We start from the raw sequence: 14,233 nt of genomic DNA, 5'->3' as shown, positions 1-14,233 counted from the left end.
ATCCAAAGGCCTCCGTTGAACATGGACATGCCACCTCAAATGACTTTCTCGTCTCTTATCATGTATTGGAGCACCTCCCAAATTAGTCCTAACATGATCATTCTTTTCTTTATCCTTGCTGGTTTTGCCACAATCCATCTCAACATCCTCATTTCAGCTACACTGAGTTTATCTATATGATGCTTTTTAACTGTCCAACATTCCATACCAGACATCATAATCGGTCCTATGAGTGTCCTATAAAATTTTTCTTCAAGTTTTAACAGAATACATCGATCACACAACACTCCAACACACCTCTCCACTTCATTCATTCTATTTTAATCCACTATGAAACATTATCTTCTATATCACCTTCTTATTTATGATTGATCCTAGATACCTAAAATAATCACTTTATGGAATCTCCCTCTCATCGATTTTCACCACCTCATTTGTCCTTCTAGTGTAAATAAAATAAACCATATACTCCCTTCTTCATTCAACTTATCTTACAACTTTTTTATTCCAAGGTGGATCTCCATAGGTCCAACTTGGCATTAATCCTTGTTTTTGTCTCATCCACTTAGACAATATCATCAACAAAAAGCATACACTAGGGAACCTGTTAACAGACCAGTTTAGGGCTAAATGCTTGGATGATCTTGGAGACAAACCAATGCTCATTATTTATAATAAAATAAAAGAAGAAAAATTACACATAAGCCCCCTCTAACCAAATCCACTAATTAGAGTCGGTGGAGGGGGGAAATATCCAATATTCCCCCAATGGCATATCTTACACATAAATTAACACTCCCCCAAAAGTTGGAGCATAGATATCACACATGTCCAACTTGAACAAAAAAGGATGAAAAGTTTTCACCCCAATTCCTTAGTGAAGATGTTAGCCAATTGATCACTAGACTTCAAAGGGTACACAAACCAATCTACTCTCGAGCTTCTCATTGATGAAGTGTCAGTCGATCTCCATGTGCTTGGTACGATCATGTTGTACTAGATTATGGGCAATGCTAATTGCAGCTTTATTATCACAGTATAACATCATTGGAAGAGGAGTAGGAATACCAAGGTCTTGAAGTAAACTTCAAACCACAACAGCTCACAAATCCCTTGAGCCATTGCACAAAATTTTGCCTCAACACTCGATCTGGCCACACAATATTTTGCTTTTTGTTGCGTCATGTGATAAGGTTTCCACCAACAAAAGTACAATACAATGAGATGGACTTCCAATCTGGAGAACCAGCCCAATCAACATCTAAGAAAGCTTCAACGCGAAAATGATCATGAGGAGATAAAATGTTTCCCTTTCCTGGTGCCAACTTCAAGTAGCGGAGGATGAGAATGACGGCTTCCATATGGGTAGATGGGGATCATGCATAAACTGACTTGCCAAACTCACAGCAAAGGCAATATCAAACCGTGTATGAGAGAGATAAATCAGCTTTCCTACCAACCGTTGATAACGACCTTTGTCAACTAGTTCACCATCACACTCCTTGAGTCGGGTATTAGCCTCCAAAGGCATGTCGCAAGGGTGACAACCCAATAATCTAGTCTCTGACAGAAGGTCTAGGACGTATTTCCTCTGGGAGAGATATGCCTTTTGAAGATCGGGCAACTTCAATCCAAAGAAAATACTAAAGCTTTCCTAGATCCTTTATTACAAACTCTCGCCCTAGAAAACCCTTAAGACGAGTAATTTCATCATTGTCATTCCGAGTGACTATTATATCGTCAACATATATGATGAGGACTGCAACCTTAACACTACACCGTTTGATGAACAAAGTATGATCGACATTGCTCAGTCTAAATTTTATAGAGGTTATTGCCTTGTGAAATCTGTCAAACCAAGCTCGAGGGGATTGTTTCAGCCCATATAATGCACATTTCAGTTTGCAAACCTTACCGTTGGTTGTATTAGATGAAAAAATAGGAGGAACTTCCATGTACATCTCCTCATCAAGCTCTCCATGGAGGAAAACATTCTTTACATCAAGTTGTTGTAGATTCCATTCCATATTAACAACACATGATAATAAGACTCGGACAGTATTCAACTTTGTAACTGGGGCAAAGGTCTCCTGGTAATCAATCCTGTATGTCTGTGTGAATCCCTTAGCCACAAGTCTTACCTTGTATCTGTCCACACTGTCGTCCATCTTCTATTTGACCATAAAAGCCCACTTGCAACCAACCAGTTTCTTTCTTGGAAGAAGAGCCACAAGATCCCATGTATTATTTTTTTCAAGGTGTTCATTTCTTCTCCCATAGCTACTTTCCACTTTACTTCTACAACAACCTCTTGTCAATTTTGTGGAATGCGAACAGTAGAAAGAGAGAAAACAAAGGTACAATAGGAAGTCGACAATGAATTGTAAGAAACAACATGAGATATTGAATGTTGAGTACAAGTCCTGGTACCTTTACGAAGAGTAATAGGTAACTCAGAAGAAGAACTTTTGTCAGAAGAATTCAGCTTTGGCTCGAGGGACTACAATTGTACAGGTATAGGTGTTGTAGTGGTGGTGGTCTCAACTTGCATGTTTCTAGTGCGACTCCTACGATAGGCCTAATGATTAAGATCATCAATCTTTTTCTGAACATGTGGAGTAAGCTCCCCCTGAATTGAAATAGCAGTGTCTTCACCATCTTATCTTCCTTATCAGAGACAAGGACAACAACACTATCAAGGGATTGAACAAGATCTTCAAGAACCAACACATCTTCATTGCCACAGTCCCCCTGAAGAGGTGGCAAAAAATAATAGGAGAGACTCATGAAAGATAACATCTATACTCACCATAGTACGGCGAGTGGGTGGGTAGTAGCACTTATATCCTTTCTAGGTAGGAGAATAACCCAGGAAGATGCAACACAAACCACGAGGCCCCAATTTACCAAGAGAGTGAGTATCTCGAACATAGAAACCACAACCAAAGATCTGTGGTGGAACAACAAAGGACGAGAATCCCAGCAACACCTCAACAAGGGCACGAGCATCCAAAAGTCGAGTGGGCATACAATTTATGAGGTAGGCAGCAGTAAGTACAACATCACTCCAATACTGAGCAGGAACATGACGAGCAAACATGAGTGCACGAGCGACTTCCAATAGATGGCGGTTCTTCCTCTCGATACAACTTGTTTGGTGAATGATTCCATGGTCAACAAAATAATTCTGGAATTGGCCCTCTGTGTATTCTTTGCTGTTATCACTCTGAAGAATTTTAACGGTAACATTATACTAGGTCTGAACCATTTTGTGAAATAGTTGAAAGTATTAGAACACTTCACTCTTATGTTGCATCATGTAGACTCGTGTGCAACACTGACAATCTATAAAGGACACAAACCATCGATGACCAAAAATAGAAGCTCAGCGAGAAGGACCCCACACATCAATATGCATTAAATGGGCAATAGAAACACTTCTTTTATTAACTGATAAGTAAATTGATCGAGTCTATTTGGCCAAATCACATGCCTCACAAAAAAAACTCATCTTTATTATAATCTTTGACTAACTTAGGAAAAATACGGAACAAAGTTCTTAAAGGTGGATGACCCAATCGGCAATGCCAGTGATGAAAATATGAGGAAGCCAAATGGAGTTGATGTAACTGAGAGGGTAATGTAGCAGTAGTAGGAGAACCATCTTCAAGCAAGTAAAGACCACCATGCACCTTACCACATCCAATCGTCTTCTCTATCACCAGATCCTGAAAAAATACAATAGGACGGAAAGAAGGTTACTTTGCAATTTAAATCTCTAATTAAGCTACTAATGGAATTAAGATTACTAGTGAAATTAGAAATGTGTAAAATACATATGATAATGTAAGGGATGGAGAGCAACATATAGAACCCTTTCCAGATAAGCAAGAAAGAGATCCTTTTGCTACTCGAACCTTGTCTTTGCCTAAAGAGAGAGAATATTTGTGAAAAAGACTAGAGAAACCTGTCATATGGTCATTGGAACCTGAATGAGTAGGGGCTGATGCAGAGGCAGTGGATGATGCAGTGGCAGCAGATGAGGCCTTCAACATTCGATGAAAAGCATGTAGTTCTTCCTGGTAGAGACCAATTTTGGTTGTGAATGTTGTGGTAGCCATCTCAATGTGATTAGCTTTGGTCTTAGACTTAGCATGAGTAGCATGTTTTAGCCTCAAAGTCAGAAGGTTTACCGTGGAGCTTACAGTAGGTAGCTCTGGTGTGATATGGTTTGTGACATTGTTGCATTTAATTGGCTCCTTAGAGGGATCACCAGTGCAAGAGTACCCATCAGATATGGGACTAGGGGTAGATCCAGTTTGTAATAAAGATCAATCAGTAGTGGGAGTATCTAGCATGGCAGCCTGGCATTTCTTCTTAGTATGGACCAAGGCATAAGACTGTTCAAACGTGGGAAAAGGTGATCTGCTTAGTAATTGAACACGAATCTGATCATATTCAATATTCAAACCAGCCAAGAAATTATAAACTCTGATCTTGTCCACATGCTTGCAATAAACAACAATGTTTGTTGTACTGGTAGGCTTGTAGTCAGTATAGTGATCCAGTTGTTGCCATAAGCTATAGAGGGCAACATAGTATTGGGAGATGGATAGTTCTTTCTGTGTGGTGTCATGAACTTTCTTACGGAGTTCATACACCTGAGCATCATTCCCAACCTGACCGGAGGTCTCCTTTGCAACAGTTCATATCTAAGTAGTAGTATCCAATAACAAGTATCCACAAGCAAGATCTGATTGCATGGAATTAAGAAAAAAAGACATTATCAAAGAATCATTGGGGATCCATTGATCCTGAGGAGGACCTGTTGCAGATGGCTTCTCAGTAGTCCTAGTAATGTGTCCCGTAAGACCGCGACCAACAATAGTCAAGTATGTAGATCTGGATCACATTAGATAGTTGTTATCATCGAGTTTGATAGAAGTAGCAGCGAAAGGGAGGTACTCATTTCGAGTCTGTCCTTCAGATCCCGAGGTAGCAGTGATAATATCACACATAATGACACAATCGAATAACCAAAAGCAGTAAGGTGTGTAGATCGATGCAAGCAAAAAAACCCAAAACAAAAACATATTGATTTTGGAAAAATTGACTCTGAGATGGAGAATTCCAATATCTTCAAAAATAGCCAATAGAAATGTCTAAAAATAGGGTCAAGTGCTCCTTTAGGGTGTACCAAAATTCTCTCACAAAATAAGTGATGTCTGAGCAAGGTAGGCCCCAAATCGATAAGTGTCAGGGTTTTGGAAAAAACCTTAAAAAATTGAAATCAATAGAGGGGAGAGAGCTTCAATTGCTGATGTAGATGGTGATAGATGTTGTTTAAAGTTGTTGAATATTGATCTTCAATAAAGGAAGAATCGATCTTCAACCACAAGAAGAACCCGATCTTCGAGAGGGATAAAGAATTCACAATCGTAGATGGTGGCAGCAACTATCGATCCAAAAAAAACTTCTATTTCATTATTTGTTTGAGTTAATGTGGAGGACAGCCATTAGATCTATCAATCACCTCATTAGTGCTTTCCTTTGATAAGGGTGAGAACCAAGAAGAGAAGAAGAGTGAAAGAGATCGAGAGAAGGAGGGAAATATTCTGTAACCTAGATCAAATTTTTTGGCTTTGATACCATTTTAACAAAATAGTTTAGGACTAAATGCTTGGATGATCTTGGAGACCAGTCAATTCTCTTTATTTATAATAAAATAAAGAAAGTAAAATTACACATAAGCCCTCCCTCTAACCCACTCTATTAGTTGGAGTCAGTGGAGGGGTAAAATACCCAATATGCCCCCAACGGCATATCTTACATGTAAATTAATAGAACCTCATCTTGAATTAGTTAAATCATTCATGATTACAGCAAACAAATATGGGTTTAAAGTTGATCCTTAATGTGATCCAATTGAAATTGAGAATTTAATAGCTTGATCCCCCCGATAGATCTTAAACTAGTCACCACACCATTATACATATTTTTAATTATGTCCACATATTTACTTGAAACGCTTCTCTTTTCTAGTACCTGATAGATTAATTCTCGTGGGACTCTATCATAAGTTTTTTCTAGGTTAATAAAGACCATAAGAAGATTCTTCTTACAATCTCTAAATATTTTCACGAGTCTCTTAAGTAAGTAAATAGCTTCTGTTGTAGACCTTTCTGGCATAAAACCAAATTGGTTTTCCGTAATCATAGTTTCTTGTTTCAGGCAAGTTTCAATAACATTCTCCCATAATTTCATAGTATGACTCATTAGTTTTATGCCTTTATAGTTATTGCAGTTCATAATATCACATTCATTTTTATAAATCGAAACCACATTGCTTCTTCTCTTTCATTTGGCATTTTCCTTATTCTCATAATTAATCTTATTAAACAACTTGGTTAGCCAAGTAAACCACAAATTCCTAAGTTATTCTACACTTCTATTGGGACCTCATATGGACCTGGTGCCTTGCCTATTTTCATTTTCCTTTTTTTTTTTTTACTTTGGACATCCTATTTTTTCATATATATCTACGACTATAGTGTCTCGATAAGTAATGCAATTTTTGAAACACTAATACTTAAAAATTTCTTCATTTAGTAGGCTATTCAAATAATCTTTCCATCTCTCCTTAATGTTTTCATCCTTTATTGATACTTTATAATCTTTATTTTTAATACATCTAACATGGTTGAAATCTAGACTCTTCCTTTCCCTCGTTTGAGCAATATCATAGATAGATTTTTCCCCTTTCTTTGTATTTAGATTGTTATAAAGATCTTCGTATTTCTTCGCCTTTGCTTTTCCCACAACCTTCTTAGCTTCATTCTTGGCCAATTTATAACCTTTTAGACCCTCTACATCTATAGTCCTTTGCCATGTCTTAAGACTAGCTTTCTTAATCAAAATGGCAGCTTGAACCTCATCATCCGATCGTCAAGGCTCTCTATAGGAACGACATTTTCCTTGTGATATGTATAGGACATCCTTAGCAACCTTCTTAATACAAGCATATCTCGTTTCACATCATATTAGTGTCTCCATCAAAGTTCCACTTTCCTTGTTTGACCACTTTATCAATAAATGATTTCAAGCTATTTCCTCTCAAGCTCCACTACCTTATCCTTAGGCAAATAAACTCACATTTCTCACGATTCAGTGTAATGAGATACATATCTATGACTACTAATCTATATTATGTTGTTAAACTCTTTCTTGGTATAACCTTATAGTTCGATCTTGCATAACAACCTATCGAACCTTCTAGTTAAAAAGAAATGTATTTGACTACTATGATTCCAACTTTTGAAGATAACTAAATGCTCATCTCTCTTTTCAAAGTATGTATTTACAATGGATAAAACAAGCCATAACAAAATCTAAAACTGAAATCCCCTACTCATTCCTTCTGTAAATTCATATCTTCCATTCAGATTCGAGATTCTTTATTGTACTTAATATCTTAATAAATTCAAGAAACACTATGACAAAGACAAAAACCATACAATGACCATGTAACCTTTATTTCCGAATATGGTTTGTAGGAAAATATAAGATGATTTCAATCTATTTGGATTGGTCAATGGAGTCCTTTTATTGATAGTTACAAATCTCCTTCGTTGGTTCCTCCTAGTCTAATGTATACTATTGTCAATGAGTTAATTACCCATGGTGCTTGGATTATAGGACTACTTCATGCTTTATTTTCAACTAATGTGGTGGATGCAATTCTTCGTATTTGTTATATTCCTCCCTTATGGAAGACTCTTGGTTTTGCACTTTGTTGAGATCTGAGAATTTTTCTCTAAACTACCTGTTAAATGGTTAACTCTTCATTGTCACCCGAAAAATAATTGATGCTCTTTAAGGAAGTTATGGAAGGTTATTTGGCATCTAAAGATTCATCCCAAATTCTGTGTTTTCTATGGAAAGTATTAGTAAGTGCATTAGCCGTCAAGAGTAAACTGATGTCATTCATGAATGTTGACCCCTACTGTTGTTTTTCTATTAAAGAGATTGAAACTAAATGGCACAATTGTAGATGCTGGATTTTATCACCCGCAACGATGATGACAACAGAATATAGACTGACATATGCACCTCTCAAGAAGGACTTATCCCTACTCTAAGATCACTCTCTCCCACCACAACCCCTATTGGTTCGAATAGACACTTTTGGTGTAAGACATGTAATATTAGCCAATGGTGCAAGAGTAGCACAAGGAAGGCTACCAAATCCCCCATAGTTGCCAAAATAGTTTCATTCCTTATCTTGAATTTTCAGGAGACTTCTAGGCCAAAACTTGGCCCACCTCCCGCATCATTGGATAGTGCTCAAAAAGATGATTCCAACAATATATCATGCGCAAAAATTGAACGAATGAGTATGATTCGATGGCCAAACCCATGCATCAAGATCTGCATATCACATTTTGATCAGTGAAACCCCCTTTGGCCTCCCCTTGCCCCCTTCCCTCATCCCAAGAGATGAGATTCAAGGCCTTTGGGGCCCATTTTTGGAGCTTTGCCATCTTTTTGTGTGTTTTCTTAGTGTTCCCATAGTCATTTTCTCTCACGGGTAGTCTCTCGATAGTCCTTCAATGCCCTTAAGCTAGTGAGAGAGGAAAATTCCCAAGTCATTAAAGCCATACAAGGGAGAAGAACTTCCCAAGGAATTAAATCCATATAAGGGAAAGGAAGTTCCCCAAGGCATTAAAGTCCCTCAAGAAAGAGAGAGAGAGAGAGAGAGAGAATAGTTAGTCCCCTCCCTCTGAATTGGGAACTAACAAAATGTTCGTCCTTAAGTTCGTGTTTGGAGCGAAGGGGCCCTCTCCTTTAGACTATTAAGGGTTGAACTCACATATAATTTCCTTCCCTCTATTTAATTTGATGCAATGTAGATCAAGATAGTAGTAGGAGTAGTGCAAATTAGAATAAAATGCATGCTCGGGGGTAGAATGTAGCCCTTTTTGTGTACAGTAGTGTACAAAGTTATTTGAAAATTAGCCAGGCATATTGATATAAGATAAGTAATTAGGGAGAATGTTCAAATGTCAACATGTAGTAGAAAGACCGGTTTTGTCGGACAAAGTGGGTACCTAACACCTTCTCACCTCTCATAAATTGACCATTACCCGAATCTCTGACCAGATCATATGGAATCAAATCCAACTCTTTCCCTTGACCAGGGATTGAGCTTTCCCTTCATGGGTCCTAGGCCGTCTTCCTAGGTGGTGACTCCTTTTATACCAAGTATTCCTCTATATTCCCCATCCTTGCCAGAGCGGGGGGGGGATTTTTAAGCCAGAGATTGTTTGTCCTCTCAGTTCTTGCCATTTCCTTTTATTTTTTATGGATAACTCGAAATGCTATTATGTTTAACCATAAAGATCTTGACCTAGGTATGCTTTTAAAGAATACTGAGAGATGGGTTAACGATTTTAACCTTCCTTTGATGTGTCATGATTCAACCACTTTCATTCATCATGAAGATGAAATAGTCTATTTATATGCTTGAGTACCAAAAGCTATTACATGGGGTTTCTTGTTTAATCATTTGTAAAGACAACTTTGATCCAGATACTGGTTTTGTAGAATGAGCCTCTACTGTGATATCTAATGTATAATTTGTGGTGGCACATGTTAACAGTGGTTTTGTAGGAAATGCTCAACAACAACAAACTCAGCCTTATCCCAACTTAATGGGGTCGGTTACATGGATCCAAATAGAGCAAAGTAGGAAAACTGAGTTCTAACAAAAAAAAAAGATGGGAAAAGGATGGGGAAAGAGATGAGAAGTGGAAAATGAAGAAAGACAAATAAAAGATGGGAAATAAACATAAAAAAAGAAATACAAAAGATGAAAGATGAAAGATAGTAAGAAGGAGGAGGCACCACCCAACACGTCAGGAGAATCTCAGCTAAGTGGAGTCTGATACCGGTTTTGTAGGAAATGCTCAAGAATAAGAATTGCTAGGGTTGCAATGGGTTTTGCAGGGAGCTCAAAGATAAAGGTCGAAAAATGTCATTGATTACCCAAATATTTGGTGGAGGTGGTGATGGTGGTGATGATGGCGGTGCTGCTGGTGGTGGAGGTGGCAGTGGTGTTCTATTTTGAACGTGAAATTACTGTTTTGCCCATTGAACTAGCCATGTGCTCAGTAGAGACCAACTCCCCCCTTATTCATTTATTTATTTTAAAATTCTTATAGAGAAGTTCCAAATGACAAAGTTGTTTTTTTTTTTTTTTTTTCTGTTTCTCAGCAACTATCTACTGCATTCCCAGGAACAAAAAATGAACCTACAATAACAATCAAATTTCTCTTCTTTTTTTATTCCCAAGAACAAAAAATAGAGAAATAGAGAGATAGAAGTGTAATCATGTAAGACCTTAATGTCGAATTTAGTTCAAAAAATACAATTAATGTGGCAATGGGTAATGTATAGAGGACCCAGGGTTAGTAATCTAGACCCCCACACTAGATTCAACTTCATGAAAGAAGAGACTGAAAAGGAAGGGGTGCATACTAAATGTAGTGTGAGTGCATTGGGCGGTCCGACCCTGGGGTCCTAGCATTAGCATTAGCATTACTCGGTGTGAGAATCACAACCAGAGCCAGTTTCTGAGCTTATAAACAGCTTTTTGGCCCACCACGTAATGCAACTATGATTTCCGAATCAAAATCCCCGGCATGTAAATGGCAACATATCTTCCACTAACACGCTGTACTTCATGACCATGTTTGTTAACCACATCGATCATTTTCCACCATGGGTTTCAAACTTTCAAAAGTAACTGAAAAGCCAAATAAAGTTGGAAATAATTAATTAACGGGCAAGAATTCTCTATGGGGACATGGCCCCTATGCACATGTGGTCAATGAGAATATGACGGCATCAACAAAACAAGCATCACCGCCTTTCATGAGAGATGAGGTGATCATTTTGCCTGTGTTTGGACACAACGCACAACCCCTACATAAAACTTTCAACTTTCTCCCTCAAGATTGTTCGAGCCTCGAGGGACTTAAAAAAATCAAACAATTAAGACTGACCAATGTCATCATCTGGACTGACTCTGCTGATATGTCCAACTTATTAGTCCAGGGAAAGGAGCAATGGCCGTGAGAGCTATTTACCCTTCCTGATCAAATTGAATCTGTTTCCATTGTTAAACAATGTAGGAAGTTAATCTCGTTAACTCACTACTAAACAGTCTATACAGGGACTAATCTTTCGAAGAACCTTTTGGATAGTTTTGATGTATGCTCAATTCTAAGTTTAATAATTCTTGTTTAGTGACATTTTCTCTTTAGAGTTTAAGAACACTAATTGGTCATGCTCTAGGCGTTGCTCCAACTCCTAGACACAGTAACAGTATCTGCCTAATCACCTGAAAATGACCATTTTGTCCCCATGAAAAGATAGAAATCGGATGGGGCAAGGCAGTCATTTCCAAGGCAATTAGGCAGTTGTTTACAGGCATTGGCGTTTCCTTTCCCTTCTCTTTATTACCAAAAAATAAATTTGTAAAAAAATAAAGGGAAGCAGTTTTCTGTACGGAAGTGTGGCCTACGCCAGCACTCCCATGTGTCTATCTCTCTCCTCCTTAAAACAAGGGGGCAGAGGTGTCTTTTCACATGGAGAGGAGAGAGATAGACTCATGGGAGTGCTGGTGTAGGCCACACTCCCGGACACACAACTTTTTCCCAAAAAAATCCTGTAGATAGCTGACCACAAAATGGAACAATGACAGATTTTACCCTTTTTTTGCCACCAACTTTAAGGCAAAAGCAAAATGGTTAACCCATATCCAAGTAATGAAGTCAGGGACCCTATAAGCACTACATTAGAAATGGACAATCTAGATTTAGAGTATACAGAGTCCATATTGTGACCCTATAACTATTACAAAACTAAAATCCAAAAGAGCTGAGAGAACATCTCAAGAATTGTCAATTCCAGAAAGCATTCAATGTTCATTACTACCTATATTTCCTATGTTCTTTGTACAAAAAGCTTCCCAAAGTTAATTGACAACAGTAAGCGAAGAACCCATCTCACTAAAATACTCTTCTCATCCAATCTCTCCCTCCCCAGGCATTATCACATCACAAGGCTCACTAGAGACTAATCAGTTACCAAGACCACATGATGGGTGTAGATGTGTTTTGAGGGAGCTGTGGACTGAGACAGTGCTGTTGCTGCCACTGCTGCTGCCAAGATTCACCTTCACTCTCAACCCCACCACCAATTTCCCTTGCTTGACCTCCACTGACCTGAATTTCATTGTCATCTTGTTCAATCTCCATCATCACTGAGTCCACTCCTTCAGCCTCCATTTGTTCTGGAACAACCATTGCTGCTGGTACCCCTGTTTCGGAGTCTGGAGAAAGTTGAGTTGTTGGAACCCATGGAACAACAGCTAAGCAGTCATTTTTTATCCCTATGTTCGAATTGCTTCTATCCGTTGCTTCATCTTCCACTCTCCTTACTTGGTTTGTCTGCTCTGACCAGAAGACATGATCTATTTGTGGAAGAAAATTTGCAAGTAATTGATTAATATGACTTCTCACAACAGATCAACAATATAAAGCTAATGCCTGATACAATTAGACACCTATATTTCATAAATAATATGACTGTGACTCAAGATCAATGTAAAGCTAGTGTCTGACCTGGACTCAATCACATTACACATTCTCATCTGAGCAAGTTTATGAAAACCCAACAACAAAGCCAATAAATGCACTCTGCATTCACAAAACTCTATACTGAATAACCTAACAACAGACAATTTGTGATACTAGATTCTCCAAAAATGGATTGCACATTCAAGCCAATAAAATAGTTATAGTCAAGACACATAAATGCAGAACCACGAGACAGGGGCTTCTTCATTGACAATTTCATGATGACAGAATAAATGAAGTTTTACAGGTCAAAAAATTCTCAATCAACATGAAGACCTGAATTCTCTGAATACAGAAAAAGGGAATTGTGAAGGATATGTGCAATATTAATGGATCAGATTTGACAGAAACTCTGTAATAAAAGCTTATTCCATCCTAAAACTAGATTCAAAATCATAATTCCGAATCCATGGCATATAACTAACAAAAAAAATTCAGAGATAACACCAGACATAACTGAGGTTCTGCTACATTCAGTTTGAGATATAAAAGCAAGCCCGATAGTCTAGCGGAGCATCAAATGAATTTGTTACAAAAAGTTCCAAAAAATTTATACGTTTCACGGTTTCAGCTGAAGGAAAGGAGTAGCACATCGAACTTACTTCTTAATGCAGGAATCAAATCCGAGTTCACAATGACTTCCACTAATGGCTTGTTCATTGGCTTGTAGAGCACAAGAGCCCTCTCTTCATTCAAAGGAGCATAAGGCAGTACTTCCGTCACTGTAGCTGCCGACTGTTGTGCACTGATACCTAAGTCTCCAGAAGGTGATCGATCAAAAACCACAGGAATCTCTGGGGTTTCCTCTTCTTCCATGATCGGTGGCAACTCCGCATCCTTCAAAAAACAAACTCAGAAACTTATACAACCGAACAATACTGGTTTACTAAGTCTACTTCATCCAAATCGTTGAGTGCTAAAGTAGAAAAGGAGAAAAAAAACGAAAGTAAAGGAGAAACTTCAAATTCTCAAAACTGGTCAAAATTATGCAGAGAAAGAGAAAAGTATTGGAAGAAAAAGCCGTACCAGTCTCCTGATCTTTCTCGCTGGAGAAGACAAAGAGAAATCTGAGAACTCATCGTACACTTCTTCGAGGCCCTTCCGCTTCATCTTCATCGACAAGTATCCTGCCATTTCCACTTGAAAGAATCAAACTAGAACAATTAATGAAACCCTAACTCAAAACGATCGGATCTCCTGTGATCACAACTCCATGCCAGAGAAGGGAGCAATGAAATCCGCAATCGAAGAATCTAAGATGACTTGTCTCTCTCTCTTTCTCACCTCTGTCCTAGGGTTTCTCGATTCTACTTCTTATGCCTCTCTCTCTCTCTCTCTCTCTCTGAGTTATGTGCTCTGCTGCCTTCTGTTAATAGGCTCTTTTAGTGATATGGACACCATCTCCTCGCACTTTCTCTCTCCTTCTCTCTAGATTTCTCCAGAACTGCACCTCTGGTCCCCTACCGAACTTTCTGTAGAATTATTCGTTTAAACCATTGGATTGGTATCCGAGGGACAGTTCATGGTTGAAT

General features: G+C 38.3%; 1 protein-coding gene across 1 annotated transcript; it reads right to left on the bottom strand.

Moving 5' to 3' along the window:
- Positions 1-429: 429 nt before the first annotated feature.
- Positions 430-13,977, bottom strand: LOC122661537. The gene is made up of 4 exons (XM_043856962.1): positions 13,728-13,977; positions 13,304-13,538; positions 12,081-12,535; positions 430-439 (listed from the first exon to the last, which is right to left on the bottom strand). The coding sequence occupies exons 1-3, from the start codon at positions 13,833-13,835 to the stop codon at positions 12,147-12,149; spliced, it is 732 nt and encodes a 243-aa protein (XP_043712897.1). The 5' UTR covers positions 13,836-13,977; the 3' UTR covers positions 430-439; positions 12,081-12,146.
- Positions 13,978-14,233: the final 256 nt, after the last annotated feature.

Source organism: Telopea speciosissima, chromosome 5 (genome assembly GCF_018873765.1).
Source record: "Telopea speciosissima isolate NSW1024214 ecotype Mountain lineage chromosome 5, Tspe_v1, whole genome shotgun sequence".
NCBI classification, from domain to species: domain Eukaryota; kingdom Viridiplantae; phylum Streptophyta; class Magnoliopsida; order Proteales; family Proteaceae; genus Telopea; species Telopea speciosissima.
This window is presented reverse-complemented; position numbering and strand designations above follow the sequence as displayed.

Coding starts and splice junctions, on each gene's coding strand:
- LOC122661537 (XM_043856962.1), bottom strand. CDS start 13,835: ATGGCAGGATACTTGTCGATGAAGATGAAGCGGAAGGGCCTCGAAGAA. Junction 13,539..13,727: donor CGAGAAAGATCAGGAGACTG/GTACGGCTTTTT, acceptor TGTTTTTTGAAG/GATGCGGAGTTGCCACCGAT. Junction 12,536..13,303: donor TTTGATTCCTGCATTAAGAA/GTAAGTTCGATG, acceptor TTCCACAAATAG/ATCATGTCTTCTGGTCAGAG.